The sequence below is a fragment of the Aedes aegypti genome, chromosome 1 (assembly GCF_002204515.2).
Source record: "Aedes aegypti strain LVP_AGWG chromosome 1, AaegL5.0 Primary Assembly, whole genome shotgun sequence".
NCBI lineage: Eukaryota > Metazoa > Arthropoda > Insecta > Diptera > Culicidae > Aedes > Aedes aegypti.
In genome coordinates, this window is record NC_035107.1 from 217,163,356 (window position 1) to 217,184,169 (window position 20,814).

The 20,814-nt window shown below is 38.9% G+C and overlaps 1 protein-coding gene across 1 annotated transcript in view; it reads right to left on the reverse strand.

Annotated features, from left to right (window-relative positions):
• Nucleotides 1-20,814, reverse strand: part of LOC5569242 (synaptic vesicle glycoprotein 2A) — a 158,754-nt gene that overhangs the window by 17,208 nt on the left and 120,732 nt on the right. Inside the window, exons 9-10 of the mRNA XM_021857583.1 lie at nt 17,297-17,456; nt 9,081-9,208 (exon numbers count right to left, since the gene is read on the reverse strand). Of these exons, the coding sequence (XP_021713275.1) occupies nt 9,081-9,208; nt 17,297-17,456 (288 nt within the window). The remainder of the gene's footprint in view (nt 1-9,080; nt 9,209-17,296; nt 17,457-20,814) is intronic.

The following is a 20,814-nucleotide window of genomic DNA, read 5'->3' on the forward strand; positions in this document are numbered from 1 at the left end:
TGAGAAGAATTTCAAAAGGAAATCACTCAAAGGGGTTTTTCCCTCTTTCAAAATTTTTAGTTAAAAAATAAAAAAAAAAAAAAAAACTATCTTTGATGTAAGGGCGTTATTCGCAGGATCGATTTCTCTTCATCTCTTCATCTCTTTCATGAATAACAGCGACAAGAAGCAAGTTTGTCATCGTTTATTCACCTCAGGACGCAAGATTGCATTACTTCTTAGCGTCTTATAGTGAAAAATTGCTAACAAACCCGCATTTTGCCACTTTTATTCACAGAAGAGAGGATCTATGAAGAGAAATCGATTATGCTATTCGCGCCCTTATTATAGCACACCCATGAATATGCCTTCTTTCGAGCTATTTGAGTACCGTAAAACGGGGTAACTTTGATAGTTTGTTCGAAGAAAACTTGAATATTGATGCATGCTGTTTCAAAGAATTATAATTTACATTTTTAAAACAAGTACTGGCATCCTAGCTATCGATTGCAGTTGATAGATTTCCAGAAGATTTATTTTCAACGGATATATAATTTATTATACAATCGAAAGTCGGCTTTCTGTTTTGGGGTAACTTTGATAATGGAGTATAAATCGAACCAAATTGAATGAATTACGTAACATTTGTAGGGCATTGCATACCTCTAGGCGTTTAACGCTATATGGAAATTTCTGACTTAGATTACAAAAATGGTCCCAGTTTGTGAATATGCTTTTCGCTAAGAGATTTGAGACCGTATTCAAGTTCTATGATAACTAGGCTATCAAAGATAAGTGGCCGACTATTAAAAACTACATCAAATAGTGATCGTAGAACAGATTGTTTGTAAGTGTTTTGAAAATGCTAAAATTGTGTAAATTTTTTAAATTCGTATAAAAAGCCTAAAATGTTCTTGATTCAAATGAAAACCGCTCTTACATGAAGTGTCATACTAATATTCTTTAGTTTTGCATTCGTTTTGCTTAACTGATTAACAGAAATTATGATATTTCATTTGGTATGCGGTGGGTTACGCACTATCAAAGTTACCCGCATTATCAAAGTTACCCCGTTTTACGGTACGTCACAAACTATCTGCTTTCTTGAATGGGGCATTTAATTTTCATACCTTTGTAAGGTTCCAGTCAATTGGCTTAGGATTTTTGCACATTATTTAGTGATTTATCGTTTTTCCCATTAGAAGCAAGACGATATCCTTTAGGTGTTCATTTTAATACCCCTTCCCCTATTGACAGCAGTGTAATTAACAGGCTTGATAGAAACTCCTCTGCGAGGCAAAGAGGAGGCGATTTTGCCGTTTTTCTGAGGAGAAAAAAATAAACTCAAAATTTTCAACACAGATCCTCAAGCGATTCGAGTGAGAGTGCAGAAAAATTCGAGGATTTTTTCAGACACTCTCTCTCTCTCTCGTTGCGATGCTCACCATCACTCACACTTCAAACGAACTCTCGAGTCTGCCGCCCGAACAGACAGTCCTCGGGGAGTTGTGAGAGCACCCTTTTTTGATGGAATTTAACTCGTTTTTGACGTAGAAGTACGTCTCTCTTCTCTATACAGGAGTGAAATTGGAATTTCAAAACCAAGAGCGTTACGTTGGCATGAAATATTTTAAACGTTTATAACTTTTCGCTGGCTTAACGAAATTTCTTGATTAGCATCTCAATCGAAAGCCAAGACATCAAAGCTTCATGTCGTTTACTTACTGAATCCCACATACCTGTCCAAATAGTTTAATAACTGTTTTAAAAGAGAACGTTGATTTCAAGCAAATCTATAAATAGGGGTGGCTAGAGAAAATTTGACGTCATTTGCTTTTCACTCTCCGATTGGCTCGCATCTCAGCAGGCGACAGATCGGCTTGTTCTGACCGGGCGTGCTTCTCAGGCACAGACATCGATAGCGAAGGACGCCCCCGTTTGTCTTGCTTCGCTCAAATCAAACTGTCGAGCGAGAAGATAAAGCCATCACCGCTGCCGCCGCCAAGAAGAAGAAGAGGAAGCAGTCCACAGGAGAAATTGCGGTCGAACTGTGAACACGGTCGGGCGAGTCATTCTCGCTTTGTGGTTCACCGCTTGTTTGCGTTCACCCAGCCATCGTCATCGCCGCCGCAAATTTCATCGGCCGAGGAGCTGTTGACTCGCGCTTCAAAATTTCGACTCGTGATGAAATCATCATTGGTGGTCAAGAAGCAATCCCGTTAGGAGCAAATACCAGAAGCCCCCTGAGTTTTGCTGGTCCGAGCAGTGTTTTTATCCGTAACAACATCGAAGCTAACAAAGCCATCGGTTCTTTTCAGAGCCATCAAATTTGTGGAAAAGAGTTAAAAGAGAAATATTTGCGACTTTATTTATAACTTCTACACTGAGGCAAAAATCTCGCAAGATTTTCATAAGATCACACTAATGAACGCGTTTTTTATTATTTTTTTTGTTGGTTCATAAGACACTTGTGTATTTCATTCGACGAGATTGAGATTCATAAGACAAGTGTTATTTTTTCATAACAATCAATTGTCAATATCATAAGAACGCTTATGAACCCCATTGCTCATCATTGTGAAGAACCACGTGAGGCAAATTTTCTCATTTCACTACCAGAAATTCAATATGGCTTCCGAAATGGACGTGTTTGCTGATTTGTCGTTGGCTGACTCCGTTTCTAATGCATCAAAGGGTAAATATTTTCTATTTATCATCAATTCCGCTGTAACTAACACTTACTTTCGAACAGATTAAGGAATTGGATCCAAACAATAAGATTTGGGAATGAAAATTCAAAACAATTTGTATGACGCGTAAGAAATCACAAACCCCCGTCATCCATTAATCCGCCTCTAACGTAAACCTGCAACAATTCAGGCGTTCTTCACAACTTTTCTCAATAATGTTTCGCTGCTATGATATACTTCTTTGCGTTCAAAATAGGTTAGCCAACTAGAGAAAATCGAATTTTCATCCATTTTGTCGTATCGCAAATCGATTCTAATGCTTACAGTAAAGTGCTTTGATCGAATTGCGGCGTGACAAAATGGATGAAAATTTGATTTTCCCAAGTTGGTTAATCTATTTTTCAACGCGGATTAGTATTATTCATTCATTGAAATTTATAATCTAAAGCTCAAATTACACAAGACAGTCTTATGGAACCAAGAATTGTTCAGAACGTAATTCATAAGACTATCTATGGATTTTGTTATCAAGTCAATGATGGTTCATAAGATCATCTTACGAAATTCCTTCGAAGTGTATTATGGAAACAACATCTGCCGAAAACCATACGATGGTCTTATGAATTTCAAAGATTTTTCTTGTGTCGTAATTCCATAAGCAAATCTTATGACAGTCTTACGTTTGCTTTCCTCAGTGTAGTATTCCTAAATCAATTTCACGGCCTCATACAAAATTTCATTTGTCGTGAATAATTTATGACTCAACCATTTTAGATTGTACTCGCGGACGCTGCTGCAGTGCCGTCGGGGTGAGTGCACAACATTTCACAACGATTGCAAAATAGAGTGGCTTTTCCAACAGCGCCTTTTATGTTCCATATTTTATGGGAACACTTTGATTAGGAAAATTATCCCATGTGACAAAATTGCGACATATTTAGAATGCTTTTGAAAAGACATTCTCATTGAACAATTGTAATAATTTTGGCACCCATGGATCAGAAATTTACCGTCATAATAAAGAAAACTATTAATTATCAATAGCTCGTATTGAATATTTAGGGAATGCCAATCATTCCAACAATTCATGTTCGACCAATTTCTCACGTATTAGTATTCTCCGCAATTTTCAAATAATTCCAAGCAAAACACATTATTGGCACATACCCATTTCCCAGATTGGTCGATCAGAAAGCGAAGAGCACAAAAGGGAGGAGCATCATCTGCTATTCCAAGGTTATAAAACATGCTGCCTTCGTTGGATTCAGTTTCATTCCATTTCCGCTTTCGAGCTGGTAAGAGCTCTTGCTTAGCGAGAAGTACCTCGCTGCTAGAAGCCTGCTGAGCTGTTAATCCAGAATCTGGTTTGTGAAATCGCTCAAGATTTCAAAATTGAGCTACGTTTCCAGATTTCAACTAAATCCCTGTGATCCGCTACCTTGTTGCTGTTGTGCACCCATGAAATATTTAGCTGGTTTGTCGAATAAACTGAGAACTTATTCACATTTTTTTCTTCTTCTTGGCATTAACGTCCTCACTGGGACAGAGCCTGCTTCTTAGCTTAGTGTTCTTATGACACTTCCACAGTTATTAACTGAAAGCTTTCTTTGCCAAAGTTTCCATTTTTGCATTCGTATATCGTGTGGCAGGTACGATTATACTCTATGCCCAGGGAAGTAAAGAAAATTTCCATTACGAAAAGATCCTGGACCGACCCGGAATCGAACCCAGACACCTTCAGCATGGCTTTGCTTTGTAGCCGCGGACTCTAACCACTCGGCTAAGGAAGGCCCCAACTTATTCGCATGCATTTGCAACTTTTTCGATTTTCCATACAAAATGACCAACTTTGGAAAGTTAGATCTCAGTTATTTATGGAAATATTTTCGAATGAAACATTCACAGAACATCAGATGTAACTTGAATTTTAACATATATTTTTGAAATTTTTTCCAATCACAAGTTTATAAGTAATAACGGTTTGACTAAACTGTAATTTTCGACGAAAAATTCAAAACTTTTTATCTTAAAATCTGATAGCCTTACACAAAAACTGTCTCCAACAAACTTATTCATCTCGTCAAAATCTACAACGTTTCTGAAGATTCCATGAAGCTATTCCTTCAATATGTTTAGTTATGTCAACCATAAAAAATCGTCAAAAAATTCTTTTTAGTCAAACCGTTATTGCTTTTCAACGTGTGATTGGAAAAATCACTCAAAAACATATGGTAAAATTTAAGTTATGTCTGATATTCTGTTAAAATTTCATTCAAATCAGTCCATAAATAACTGAGATATAGTTTATCAAAGTTGGTCGTTTTGCATGAAAAATCAAAAGAGTTGCAGTTTTTATTTCTCAGCGAAGAATCACACCATCAACGAAAATAGCGCGAAAGCAATAACCAATCGCGTGCGAGTAGCGAACGAAGTGACGAAACAACCAAGCGAGAGCCCCACCACTTGCCATCGGTGAACGGAGCTCGAGCAAATAAAACCACTGGTTGTTCTGCTCCCAGCTCATTCACAAATCGAACGGCATAACGAACGGATCAAGCAGCGGAGCAGCAAAGAAGAGCGCGTGAAAGCCACAGCAGTGTGCGAGTAGCGAACGGAACCAGAGAGCAAAAGCAACAACTGAAAATCATTCAGTGGACGGATTAGTAGTCAGCGCCAACCGGCGACCTGTTGGAAAGTAACGCCAGCAAAATATACACCATCTGCCTCTCCTTACCATTCATATTCTTGTACTTGATGAATTCAATGAAATGGTTTGGTTTGGCGATGGAGCAAAGAGTTATTTAGGATGATTTTACTTAACAAAGAGTTGTTGATTAATATTCCAATCAATAAGAGTTGTTTTGAAAAAGTTCACTTTTATCAGAAATTTCTGCTTTACCAAAGAGTTGTTAATGAAATTCCAGCAGCAAAGGGTCGAGTTTCTCCCCACGAATATTTCCAGCCAGGACCAGTCATGGAGGACAATCCATCCCGAGCATCACGGCCCCCGCTTCTAAAATTCTCGAGTACGGAAATTGGAAAATTAATGCATAATGCTCCTCTTGTACATCCCTTGCCAAGACATCAATTTCATATAGCCTATTTCTCATATTAACGCAATAGACTAACATGTAGAAAAATTTCAGATCAATAGTTGCTTATTACAATTGGTCAGGAAACAGTTTATTGAACAGTATTTAAACTCTGTCGCAATTTTAATACATTTTCCAATATAATACTCGAGAATTTAGGAAGTGTTCCCCCATTATATGATAAATCAACGATGCTGTTAGAAATATTGCTGTTTGCGTTTGACGTGCAAATCCAGTCTAGCTGAACTTAAAATGCGGTAACACCAAGTAACCAAAGGATTCTTAGCAACCATGATGCATATCACCGCCAACCTAGCAAAGAAAATCAAATTTTGACTTCGCCTTCCTTGTTGAAAATCTTACCGCATTTGGTGTTTCCGCATTTGGTATTTGCATTTCAAATGCACACAGCAATACCATACAATGCTGAGTAGCATGATGTTATTACGGTCCGACGGCGCTGCAGTGGTAAATTCTCAAATTCATATAATTATGTGGGGTAAATTATGTAAAACAAATTATAGTATACCGCGATATTTAGATCATTATAGATAAATCAGTAAATATCATCCAATAAACCCTTTTATGAACGTATGTTGGCCCAGAAAAGGGCCGATTGAGCTTGGATGCTGTGACCACGAGTTTACCACGAGGCGAAATCTAGAAGCGCAGATCGGTCAACCTAGAAATCTTGAGCGATTTCACAGACCAGATGCTGGATTGGCAGCTTGAAGAATGACAGCTCAGCAGATTTCTAGCAGCGAGGTATTTCTCGCTGAGCAAGTTCGGAGGAGCTCTTACCAGCTCGAAAGCGGAATTAGAATGAAACTGAATCCGACGAAGGAAGCATGTTTTATAACCTCAGAATAGCAGATGATGCTCCTCCCTTTTGTGCTCTTCGCTTTCTGATCGACCAATCTGGGAAATGGGTATGTGCCAATAATGAGTTGGGCTTAGAAATTGCGCAAACCACAGAACGACAAATGGTTCTTTTCAGGACTATCAAAATGAGTCCAAAAAGAGTTAACTTCTGAAAACTTCATCCGATCAATAACAACACAAAACTAGTACACTTACAAATTCATACACATGACAAATCAAATTATTAATCATCGTAGTTCTACGTCAACCCCGCGGTAATGTAATAGACATTACCCACCCCAAATTTTTTTTTTGTGCTGCATCTTCCTCGCTCATTTTTCGTTGCCTCGCTGCTTAGCATTTTTTGGCTCCCTCGCAAAGAAGCACAGGCAGCACGCTGCTCTAGAGTATGTCACCGAACTCTGATGATGTTGATGAGAATTATCAAGCCTGGTAATTAATTGGTAGTTTCAGTTTCAAAACAACATAAGTTTTCTGGGTTACTGATGTGTAACAAACGAGTAACTTGCTGACAGTGGTCAACACTACATGACAAAAGTTTTCATACGTATTGTGAATTTTGATATAAGAACTTCACTATTTTATGACCAATTATTGTTTTCATAGATATTTTTTCAGCGATGAATTTAAATTTTTGGAATCCCAATATGCAGCCTCTCTAACAACTTTTTAATAGTTGTCATCATTTTACATTGGCTGTCTTCAAACAGTTATTCGGAAGTGTATCTGCAGCAAGATGATATTAAATGGCGGTTTATGATAGGCAATCAAGAAAATCCAACAACGGGACACGAAAAAACGTGATTTTGGAATCACAAACAAAAAACTGCAAATAAGAAACACTGCTGATTGGAGTAACAGTGTTAATTTCCATTTTTATTGGCAGTTGCAATGGCATATTATGTAAGCAAACTAGATGTCATATATAATTCAATTTAAAATTACAGTCGAAGCTCGTTATAACGACAACTTTTATAATGACAAAAGCACTCTATAACGACATTTTTCAGTCCCATGAACAATATTTCAATGTTATATCTATTCTCTATAACGACTTTTCTTCATTGCGACGGTCCCTTGCGATGTCGTTATAACGTGCTTCGACTGTATAAGAAATTTCACGAGCGCGTCAATTTTGAGCAATTAAAATGATTGATTTCACCACAAATTTAAATCTGCATGTTAAATTTAATATGTACTTGTGCATAATTACGCGTTCGAAGACCATATGTATAACTATTGTTGACATTCAACTCTAAAATGGTTGTTCGGTTTCAAAACTGTCAGAATGAAACAATAAATTCAACGCCGTTTCTATTATTTTGTCGCGGGAAAACCCATGCGTAACCAACAAATTGCATATCCGTCGACAGCAAACTTCTTATGTAACCACCAACAAGTTACATAAGGCTCGACTTTTTGCGCTTTTTCGGTTACATAGCAGTATATTTTCATGTTACAATGTTTCCTAGTATAACTATTGAACATGTTAAGTAGTCGTTGCTGTTACTTACTTGTTACAACGTGTGCTGCTTGGGAAGCTTCTGGAGAGAAGCTTCCAAGCTTCTGGAGAGAAGCTTCCAAGCTTCTGGAGAGAAGCTTCCAAGCTTCTGGAGAGAAGCTTCCAAGCTTCTGGAGAGAAACTTCCAAGCTTCTGGGGAGAAGCTTCCAAGCTTCTGGAAAAAAGCTTCCAAGCTTCTGGAGAGAAGCTTCCAAGCTTCTGGAAAGAAGCTTCCAAGCTTCTGGAAAGAAGTTTCCAAGCTTCTGGAGAGAAACTTCCAAGCATTTGGAGAGAAGCTTCCAAGCTTCTGGAGAGAAGCTTCCAAGCTTCTGGAGAGAAGCTTCCAAGCTTCTGGAGAGAAGCTTCCAAGCTTCTGGATAGAAGCTTTCAAGCTTCTTGAAAGAAGTTTCCAAGCTTCTGGAAAGAAGCTTCCAAGCTTCTGAAAAACAGCTTTCGAGCTTTTGGAAAAACGTTTCCAAATTTCTGAAAAAAAGCTTGCCAGCTGCTGAAAAGAAGCTTCCAAGCTGTTTAAATCCACAAAACGTTGAAATTCTGTTAGCATATTTTTATTCCGCATAGAAGCGACGTTTTGAGCGAAAATTAGATCCTATCAGCGATTGGCCGCGTTATATCCTTCGGCTCTACACTCTCAACCGGCTAACCATCGGAACACAATTCTCATCACCAGGACATCCGCAGCATCCCACATCGCTTGAAGCCACGTCGGAAAACGCATTTCCTCCTGCAGCGTTGCGTTGTGGCATCATTCCAAAGAATCAGCCCCTAATTTCCAACAGGCTTCCATTATGGCGTCGCTCCTTCCCGGTTTTCATTCTATTGGCGTAACCCGGGCCCGGAACGGTACTTGTGCAACCGTGCAGCGTTTGCTGCTGCAAAGTGTTTGCCCTGCACTTGAAATTCACCCAGACGACTTACCGATCTGTATGCTGCCAATCATGACGAATGGCGGCCAACAGCCCAAGGACATCAGATAGGGAAACAGCAGATTACCGATGATGGACCCGGTCCGGCCGAACATCATTGTCAGTGAGACGACCATGGTGCTGGAAAGAGGAGTTGACACAAAATGTAGATTAGGAGGGAGGATTCAAACATATGGACTATTCATAAGGCTGAACTCGAAAGGCTGAGACTCCGATATCGTTATTAAAAGCTGAGGGAATTTAAGTAAATTGTAACAAATAAGTACAACTACAGTATCGAATTCTTACCAAAAAAATAAAAACTTTGTTTTAAGATCTTCAAACAAATTTTCAGGCCAGTCATATTGAATGCTATACCAATGTAGACTAGCTGTTGTTATATCAGATTTGAAGAGGATCCAAAATAGAATTTTGAAAATTATTCTTAAGCTCCCTCCCTGATATAGTACTAATGAATAACATAGAATATACAAAGATAAATCTTTGAAGCCGATGTCCAAAGAAATTGTTTACCACGATTGATGCGTTATATATTTAGGTCAGGTTTGGTTAAGTTTATTGAAAGTGTTTTTTTATATTAGTGAAATTCATTCATCTGTTAAACTTCTGAACTGCTACGGTGATTAAAATATAATATTTTGTTGACAAAATGTTAATAATACCTAATTTAGCTCCAATTCGAAGCAATCTTCCAAAGGGTTAAGGGCCGAACAACTAAATTTATTTAACCGACCTCAGCAAAACTATTCGCCGTGAACCCAACAACTGAGAATTCGGTAATTATCAATGCCGAATCTCGGTACTTGTTTTATCGAAAAGTCGGCAAACCAAATTTTCAATGAGATCTCGGTTTATCTGTTAAGCCCTAGCGATAATTGAAATATATTTCTTAAACATTTTGTTTCTAGCTTAATAATCTCGAACAATTCACTGCAAAAGAACCACAGTCGAGCCAAAAGGACACATAGAAACAGCTGAAACCCATTGCACAGAAAAATTATGATACAAACATCAAAGATTTTTTTTAAGAGCTCTTGCTCCAGGGGAAATTGCTAGAGAAGTTTCCGGGTAAAGCCTTGGTGAATTATTGAACTAATGCTTTGAAGTATTATTGAAAGGATTTCTACTGTAGAAATCTTCATAAGAATTCCAGATCAAAATTATAAAAGAAATCTTAGAAAGAATCCAAGAAGAACTCCTGAAAACATCTCTGGAGGAATTCCTGGAATTCTAGATGTATTCTTAAAAACAGTAAGAAACTCTTAGATATGCAATGGAGTCTCATGAGAAATCTCTGCCGCCAGCAATATAATATTACATAAGGAATTTTTCTAAATAACTTCCTGGTTTCTCCCAGGAAGACCTGACGGAATGCCTCAGGTTTTCCTATAGAAATACATTCATGGATTTCTCTATAAATTCCGGTTAACCCATATCCGCCCAGCGTCCTAAAAATAGGACAGAAGCCCCGAACGCCCAGCGTCCTATAAATAGGACAGTACTTGTAGTGCAAATATCTTGAAAATAAAGAGGTTTACGAGAAAACTGTCTCCTGCGAAGTTGATCACAGGACTGCTGACTTCCACTTGGTAACTATTTTATTTCAGAATTAACTCACCAGGTGGCGCACAGACGCCAACAAATGATGCATATATAAGCAACATATGAAACAACTTTCCGACGTACAAATATTTGTTTCGTTTATATCTCAGTCCAGCGATGAGATACAAAATTGGTGTCTTCGACAAAGTTGAACAACTATATATAACCCTGGGAGGGAGGCACCGATACTACACACGAAATATAGAACAACGTTTGTTCGAACTGCAAGATAACTCCAGCTTGCCAACAACAATCAAGGCAGGCTTGGAGAAAACCGCTAGTTTTCTTTTGTTGTGTACTTTCGATCTTTCCTGACAAACATGGAAAAAGGGCCACAGTTTTCTATGCACTAAACATTAATTTTCATTGGAAAAATTAAAACGATGCGTTTTCCAATGCTTCATATTCAATCAGTTGAAAGGTACTCACGTGGCATTACTTGTATTATGTTCATGAATTGATTTTCATTAAATTTTTGTCACTTTTGATGATATGCGAAATTGTGTTTCAATCAGTTATGCGCTTTTACCATGTTAGTCCAATGTTTGAGATCTGGGCTCACAGTGACAGTTCGTGACAGCGGAATCCCGGCTCACTATGACGTACAGAAATTTTGTATTGGTTTCTCCCTCCCAGATATAACCTTTTTGCATAGAACCTTATAAATTCTGAAAACACTCCCAAAATGGCGCTAGTGAGCCAAAACTTTATTTGCTTATATCTTAGTCTAGTTATGAGATACAAAATTGGTGTCTTCGATGAAATTGATCAACTAAATGAGACCTATTCGCCTAGAACCTTATTAGTTCGGAAAACACTCAAAAGATGGCGCTAGTGGTCGAACATTATGATTGTTCATATCTCAGTTAAGTAATGAGATACAACATTGGTGTCTTCGACAAATGTGTTCAACTGAATGAGATCTATTCACCCGAAAACTTATTATTTTGGAAAACATTGACTAGATGGCGCTAGTGGGCAAAGATTTTATGTTGCTAATATCTCAGTCAAGTTATTAGATACAAAGTTTGTATCTTGGACAATATTGAACAACTAAATGAATCCTTTTCGCCTAGAACCTTATTAGTTCGGAAAACACTCACAAGGTGGCGCTAGTGGTCAATTTTTTTATATCTCAGTCCAACGATGAGATTCGAAATTGGTGTCTTCGACAAAAGTGTTCAACTAAATGGGATCTATTCGCCCAGAAACATAGTAGTTTGAAAAACTCTTTCAAGGTGGCGCTAGTAGACTAACATTTTATTTGCTTATATCTCAATCCTGTGATTTGATACAAAGTTAGTGTCTTTGACAAAGTTTAAGAACTAAATGAGACCTATTCGCCTGGAAACTTATTACTTCTTAAATCACCTAAATGGCACTACTGGGCACAAATTTTGTTCGCTTATATATCAGTCCACTGATTAAATCCAAAGAAAGCTATGCGCCTAAATCTTTCTTATTATGGAAGTCATTTTCATGATGGCGCTAGTCGGCAAATATTTTATTCGCCTATATTGAAGTCCACTGATGAAAAATTTGGTATCTTCGAAAACTATGATCAACTAAAGGAGATATCTCCGCAAACAAAAAAAACTTATTAGCTGGAAATTGCTTTTATGTGCGAAACATCAAGGAAACAACCAGTAAAAAAATGGTCTGCCTAGATCAAAACAATGGATACTTACTATCGAGTCGAGCAACAATCGCTTATTTCGGATGCAATGCTCCTTACATTTTTAGATGAACCTTGACATTATTTAATGAAGGCTAAGAGAAGGAAACACATGTTTTCTAGCCGTTGAATGAAAAAGATGATCTTTTGAAGGGAATAAAGAACGAAAAACCCGACAAATTGACTTATCCATCCATGAACTGAACTCCGAAGGTGAAGGGCGGCTGTCAAATGAGAGTAAAATTGAATAGCCGCCAACCTAAGTCCAGAACCAGTTTTATGGCTTAACACTTCAGTCGTCGCGCTGTTGTATTTTGTACAACAGTGGTGAAGAAACCTCGCTTATCGTACACAGCATCAGCGTGGTGGTTCTGACAGCGGAAAACCACGCGACAACTGAAAGGTTAACGGGCAAAAGTGAAATTTTTTTTTCGCAAAATTACAGGTAATAAATGCGCTTGAAAGATATTGTTTGAAAGTTGTTATTTACTACGCGCGCACTGCAGCAGCCAATTTAATTTTACTAAATTCCTAAAATCAATTTTCGAGAAAATTGATTACGCCTTCACCATTGTTTGATCGTATTTTTGTATGGTTGTTCGCTTTTTATGAACCAGCGTCACGTTGAGGTAGCAATACAGAGCCTCCCTTGCTGAACTCACTCGGTCCAAGAATTGTGACATTCGAGCGGGCATGCTTCCGTATGCTCCCCAGGTATTGTGGCCCGTTCTAGTGTCAAAAATCTTGGACCGCGTGGATTCGGTTCTATCGTTGGATAAGACCATATGCATCAGTGATGCAGTAACTTCAACGTTATAGACGAATAATGTTGGCTTCAAATATTCACGTCTGTAAAACATGTAATAGTTGGAGTGCAATATTTGACTGTCAATGGACTGGAGGACTAACTTTTGGTTAGCACTAGCAAAATTCTGTTATTGCCAAATATATATTTCGATAGCTGTCAGCAGAGTTGCTTAATATCAATCATATCAGCTGATGGCTGATGGTCTAAAACTATCAATATCACTTGCGAGCTATCAATATCACTTTGATTTGACAACCAACAGTAGTGTTGGGACATCGCACTCTAGATCATCATCATTGCAGAATGAGTGATCACGTGGTAATTATTATTATTCAGTGACCAACATATAGTTTTAAACGATGTGTAGCACTATAAAAAATATCGTACTGATAAATTGCCATTTTATATGCTTAATTTAAGGCTAAACTTAACCCATCAGTGATATCCATAGTCTTTCGCCATCAATGCACTGGACAGCATGATGTTGATGTGATATAGATTGATCTGAATCGTATCGCAGTCGGCTGTACAAATCAGCAAATTTTAAGCGTTGATAGTGATTTAGTTCTGGCATGCATCTTTCACCTCTGAAATTTTTATTCTTTATGTTGCAATTTCTTTATCAGGGTACGTCCATAAATTACGTCACGCAAAGTTTTGACATATTCGTCTTCCTCAATTTTCCTTTTTGTATGGATTTCAATTTTTATACGGGTAGTCACCTTTTCTTGAAAGTTCCTCCTTCCTCTTTTGTACGGGACCTAATTTATGAATTACCCCTCACCTGCAGTTTTTTCAACTTGTTTACATTGTAATGGGTCTAAGAGCATGAAAATATTTTTGATTAATCTCGAAAATAAATTTATAGAACAACTAGATATGGACGACACACTTTCAAGATTTTTTTTGGATCCCCACCATAGACTTGAATTTTTTTGGTGAAATAAGCTTTAATATATGGGAATACGACTATGAATAACAAAAACGAAGCTGAATTCCAATTGTGAGATACCTTGGGCGTTAACGGGTTAAGGTTCTGCTAGGAATAGCTCCTAAATTTTCTCCTGCAAATCCTCCAAGGATTGCTCCTGGATAACCAACAGGGATTCTTTTAACAATTTCTCCAGAGATTTGTACAGGAGTTCTCTAGTGATTTTTCCACACACTTTTTCTGTGATTCTTCCAATTATTAATGCAGAAATTCCTCCAGAGGTTTCCACCAAACATATCTCAAGGGATTCCTTTAAAAATGCCTGAAAGCAATTGTCTAGAAAGAACTTCGGGGTTTTCTTTTGGAATATCATCCTCCAAGGGACTACTCCTAAAATACCTCCAGGATTTCTTACAATCATATTTCCAAAGATTTTTTTTAGGGAATACCTCCAGTTTTTTCCCCAGGAATGCCTTCAAGATTCCATTAGTATTATCTCTAAGAATCCTTCGTGGAATACCTCCAAGGTGCCCTCCTGGAAAAAATCCAAGGTTTTCATCAAAAATGCCTCTTCCTCTTGGAATTCTTTTAAAATAACTGTCATAATTTTGATGTGCAATTCTTATGAAGATTTCTAAAGTTAAAATCCCTTCAATAATACTTCAAGTCATTGCTTTAATAATTCTCCATGGCTTTACCCGGAAACACCTCTAGCAATTTCACCTGTAATTACTCCAGGAACTCTTTAAAAATTTTGTTTAGTTTTAAAATTATTGTTAACAGTAATACTTCTAGGAATTTTCCAGCTTTTCCTTCATAAATTTTCTCATTGACCCTTCCTGGAAGAAGTTTTCCAGGGATATCTCTAGGAATTAAGCTAAGAATTTATCTACAAGTTTCTCTAAATACCTTGAAATTACTAGAATTTCTGAAGTGTACAACGAGTGCTGAGGTGTGCTTCAGATCAATTATATATTTTTGGACTATTTTCCAGCTTTGAATACTCATAACTATTGAACGGAATACCAAAACTTATCGCAAATACCTCTACAATGCAGTTTATTCAAATTTCAGAACTCTTATCGAACACGATTTTATGATTGGAATAAGTTTCAACATAGTTTGGTTGAGGTTTGTGCTTCGAGGTTCTTGAAAATCACAATTTTTGGGTTTGGGTTTTTGAGTGTTCTTTCTAAAATACGTATCTGCATGAAAATTTCAGATTTTGATTTTCCAGAACATGATGGCTATGCATATCTTTAACTCAATCCAGTTTAAAGTTGCCTTTTAGCTTACGAAAATAAATTGTAATAAATAGGTAATAAGGATGCGTATTTGTAAATCCGTTGTAGGTGCTCCAAGAACACCATTACACACCGTTTCAGTGCTGAAAAGTAGCACTCTTCAACATTGTTTTATTGGATAGGAAAAGTAGGCCGTTATGTGATCCATGCTGCTATAAAAAGTAGCCTGATATGCAAAACAATAAATAAATGCCATGAGATGTCCTAAACACTTTTAAGTATGCAGCGAATGTATTACACACTTACATTACACTTTATTGGTACACTTATGATAATAAAAAAATTGAATCCAAAAGCTTTCAGCGGGATTTTTCGTTCAACCGTCAATTTTTCAATCATGATTACCTTAACGCTCTGCTCTTGAGCCATCCTTCTTCAGTTTCGGTCTGCAAAACAATGAAGCTTGATAAATCGTTATTAACTTGTGAGACTCGATATGAAAGTGGCTACTGATTCTTAGGAGGGGTTATTCCAGTACTCCCCATAATTGAACCTGGAACCATCGTCATGTTCGAACCGATACCCGCAGCGCTTAAGACAAATAATAATCCTGATATTTACGGAATTTAGTTATAAGACGACTGAAAAACACCATTTTGAACAACTACCGTAAAACTAAACATTACATATTCTTCGCAATTGGATTAAATGGATAAATTGATTTGAAATTTGCGATAAAGTTACACGTCTTCCCGGTGAGAATCGAACTCACGACTCCAAGTTCGCTAGATAGGGCGCGTTACCCCTACATCACGAGAGGACTCATGGACGCAGAAGTTAACCTGAATTCGATTTCAACTCAATAATCACTTGGTCCTCTTTCATAAAGTGCACCTCTTTCGGAAGAATTTGATGTCCATCCAAACACAACGCTTATTAGGTATAGAAAAACCACATACTACTCGACAATGACGTGATAGATGAGATTTGTATAGTGCGGGCTCACAATGGGTCGCGACGTTCTCAATGTAAATACGATAAATGATAATTAAAAAAGTATTATTTTGTGTGAGTATCAATCGATATTTTTTCAGAAAAAAAAAATCATACCTATCCATACAGACTTTATTTTGGATCCACGTTCTCTATTAACATTCTACAATCATGTTGCAACTGCAATAATGTCAAACAGTAGTTTGGTTGTCATTTTTTATGTGTTTACAAGTTATCCCAAAATCAAATGTAGATTTTCGATTATATGAAGAAATATCACTTAAATCAAAATGAATCGTTATGCAATCTTTCAACTTCAATCGATAACTGAGATACCAGTACTTGTTAACAAAACATAAAATAAAATTTTTTAAAACAAAATGCATACATATTCAGATTTACTCAAAAAAAAACTATCAAAGTTACCCCGTATTACGGTACAACTGATATTTGTTCCCGGGGCTCCTAGTGTTAATTAATGTTAATTGAGAATATTAAATGGATACATTTTATTATCAAAAAAGAATAATGTGGGACCTGAAAATTACAATGCCTATAGTGTGGATTTCGCCAACAACTGAAAAAGGATAAAACTCTGTTGATTATATGGTTAATGTCGAAGTCGCCAAGGTGATAAGTTTTGTGAGAATAACCAATGATTGAAAAGAGTAAAGAATCACTGGCACATTCTATATTCATTATTATCATGCATATTTCCATACATTGGGTTTAATGTTAATTTTGGGCAAATTACTTTCGGAATAGTGTCAATCGGGTTAGTGCAGTTGAGTGGCATGATAAAGTCACTTAACAATTCAGGAACTATATTTGAAAAGACATCGATATGTCAGCCTTTCGATATTTCCAGCTTTTTGTGATTTCAGCTTTAAGTGTTTCAGCTTTTCACAGCAGATACTATGAAGGTGCAGGGTGCAGTCGCAGTGCAGTTACTTACCGCATCGATGTAGGGAACATGGCGACGACCGATCCCACCAGGGCCGTCGATCCTATACTGGCGGTGGTAATGTAAATCGACGACAGGGCCAGGATGGCGAGCGAGCTTCTCGACCAGTACAGCAGCAAACCGGTCGTTCCGGATGTTAGCAGCCCGTAGACTGTGTGGGTTCGTGTGCGCGTGTAGAATGAAAGAGAACAGGATGAAATTTAGCATACATTTAGGGGACATTTGAAGGGGGAGGCGTTGAGGGGTGGCGTGGCATGGAAACAAAATCGATGCGAACTTGTGTTCAAACACAATGCAAATTTGCGATTCGATGTTAAATCAAGTAGTAAATAGTGTTTGAATGCATCAAAGCGCTCTTATAGCTTCGCAAACGGGAGTGTGAACTTGTAGGCGTTGGTGACATTGACAAACGGTTTGTTGGACGGAGCATATGTGACTCCCTTATTGGTTATTCATAGACGGTCATAAAGCACTTGGAGAAGGGATGAGTGTGTTTACAGCGACTTAGGTTTGAATGTGAGCAGCACACAAATGTGAGCAGAAAAGTGAAGAATAATTTAAGCATACAATTTCTTTCAAAATTTGTTTAGACAAATAATTTTCCATCAGCATTGGGGTACGAACGATTGGAAAAAGGGGATCTAAGAACCTAAAAGTGCACAACATATATCAGAACTGTTCATAACATCGAATTGAATAAGAACAGTTTATAACTTCAAATTGAAAAACGTATGCCTCAAAACGAGAAGCTTCCAAGATTCTGAAGAGAAGCTTTCGAGCTTCTGGAAAGAAGTTTCCAACACAGACAAACACTCTCATCATTGCCCATCGACCACCTTTTTAACGGTCGATTCAAAAATATGGTAGGTGGCCAATCCGCCACCCGCAGCGCTCACATCGTTTTTGTTCGTGTTTGACGTTTCCACACTACCGCCATCTATTGGCCTGTCGGCCAAACACACCGATTTTAGCATTGGGCGTACATGTTCTCGTGACTATGATTTTGATCGTGATTTGTTCTAAGTGTTTACGTCTGTTTGTCTGTGTTTCCAAGCTTGTTAGGAGGAGCTTCCATGATTCGCACATGAAGCTTTCAAGCTTCTTAGGAGAAGCTACCAACTTCCTGAGGAAAATCTTCCAACCTTCTGTGGAGAAGCTTCAAAATTTTGAGGAGAAACTTCCAAGCTTCTGATAAGAAGCTTCAAAGCTTCTGAGGAGAAGTTGCCAAGCTTCTGAACTGAAGACTCCATGCTTCTGAGCACATGCTTCCAAGCTTCTGAGTAAAAGCTTCCAAGCTTCTGAGGAGAAGCTTCCTAGGTTTAAGGAGAAACTTGCTAGCATCGGAGGAGTAGCTTCCAAGCTTCCAAGGAGGAGTTTTCAAGCTTCTGAGAAGAAGTTTCCAAGCTTCTGAGGAGAAGCTTCCAAGCTTCCAAGATTCTGAGTAAAAGCTTTGAAGCTTCTGAGCGGAATCTCCCAAGCCTCTGAGGAGAAACTTTCAAGCTTCTGAGGAGAAGCTTCCAAGCTTCTGAGGAGAAGCTCCCAAGCTTCTGAGGAGAAGCTCCCAAGCTTCTGAGCAGAAGCTCCCAAGCTTCTGAGGAGAAGCTCCCAAGCTTCTGAGGAGAAGCTCCCAAGCTTCTGAGGAGAAGCTCCCAAGCTTCTGAGGAGAAGCTCCCAAGCTTCTGAGGAGAAGCTCCCAAGCTTCTGAGGAGAAGCTCCCAAGCTTCTGAGGAGAAGCTACCAAGCTCCTGAGGAGAAGCTACCAAGCTTCTGAGGAGAAGCTTCCAAGCTTCTGAGGAGAAGCTTCCAAGCTTCTGAGGAGAAGCTCCCAAGCCAAGCTTCTGAGGAGAAGCTCCCAAGCTTCTGAGGAGAAGCTCCCAAGCTTCTGAGGAGAAGCTCCCAAGCTTCTGAGGAGAAGCTCCCAAGCTTCTGAGGAGAAGCTCCCAAGCTTCTGAGGAGAAGCTCCCAAGCTTCTGAGGAGAAGCTCCCAAGCTTCTGAGGAGAAGCTCCCTAGCTTCTGAGGAGAAGCTCCCAAGCTTCTGAGGAGAAGCTCCCAAGCTTCTGAGGAGAAGCTCCCAAGCTTCTGAGGAGAAGCTCCCAAGCTTCTGAGGAGAAGCTCCCAAGCTTCCGAGGAGAAGCTCCCAAGGTTCTGAGGAGAAGCTTCCAAGCTTCTGAGGAGAAGCTTCCAAGCTTCTGAGGAGAAGCTTCCAAGCTTCTGAGGAGAAGCTTCCAAGCTTCTGAGGAGAAGCTTCCAAGCTTCTGAGGAGAAGCTTCCAAGCTTCTGAGGAGAAGCTTCCAAGCTTCTGAGGAGAAGCTTCCAAGCTTCTGAGGAGAAGCTTCCAAGCTTCTGAGGAGAAGCTTCCAAGCTTCTGAGGAGAAGCTTCCAAGCTTCTGAGGAGAAGCTTCCAAGCTTCTGAGGAGAAGCTTCCAAGCTTCTGAGGAGAAGCTTCCAAGCTTCTGAGGAGAAGCTTCCAAGCTTCTGAGGAGAAGCTTCCAAGCTTCTGAGGAGAAGCTTCCAAGCTTCTGAGGAGAAGCTTCCAAGCTTCTGAGGAGAAGCTTCCAAGCTTCTGAGGAGAAGCTTCCAAGCTTCTGAGGAGAAGCTTCCAAGCTTCTGAGGAGAAGCTTCCAAGCTTCTGAGGAGGAGCTCCCAAGCTTCTGAGGAGAAGCTTCCAAGCTTCTGAGGAGAAGCTTCCAAGCTTCTGAGGAGAAGCTTCCAAGCTTCTGAGGAGAAGCTTCCAAGCTTCTGAGGAGAAGCTTCCAAGCTTCTGAGGAGAAGCTTCCAAGCTTCTGAGGAGAAGCTTCTGAGGAGAAGCTTCTAAGGAGAAGCTTCCAAGCTAATGAGGGAAAGCTTCGGAAGAGAAGCATTCAAGCATCTGAGGAGAAACTTCATAACTTCTGAGGAGGAGCTCCCAAGCTTCTAAGGAGAAGCTCCCAAGCTTCTGAGGAGAAGCTCCCAAGCTTCTGAGGAGGAGATTTCAAGCTACTGAGGAGAAGCTACCAAGCTTCTGAGGAGGAGATTTCAAGCTACTGAGGAGAAGCTCCCAAGCTTCTGAGGAGGAGATTTCAAGCTACTGAGGAGAAGCTACCAAGTTTCTGAGGACAAGCTTCCAAGCTTCTGAGGAGAAGCTTCCAAGCTTCTGAGGAGAAGCCTCCAAGCTTCTGAGGAGAAGCTCCCAAGCTTCTGAGGAGAAGCTCCCAAGCTTCTAAGGAGAAGCTTCCAAGCTTCTGAGGATAAGTTTGCAAGCTTCTGAGTAGAATTTTCCAAACTTTTGAAAAGAAGCTTCTGAGGAGAAACTTCTAAGCTTCTGAGGAGAAGCTTCCAAGATTCTGAAAAGAAGTTTACAAGCTCTTGAAGAGAAGCTTCCAAGTTCTTAGGAGATGCTTCCATGCTTCTGAGAAGTTTACAAGCTTCTGATGAGAAGCTCCTAAGCTTCTGAACATCCAAGCTTCTAAAGAAAAGCTTCTGAGGAGAAGCTTTCGTTAAGATTTCATGCATTTAATAATCCCTTCCA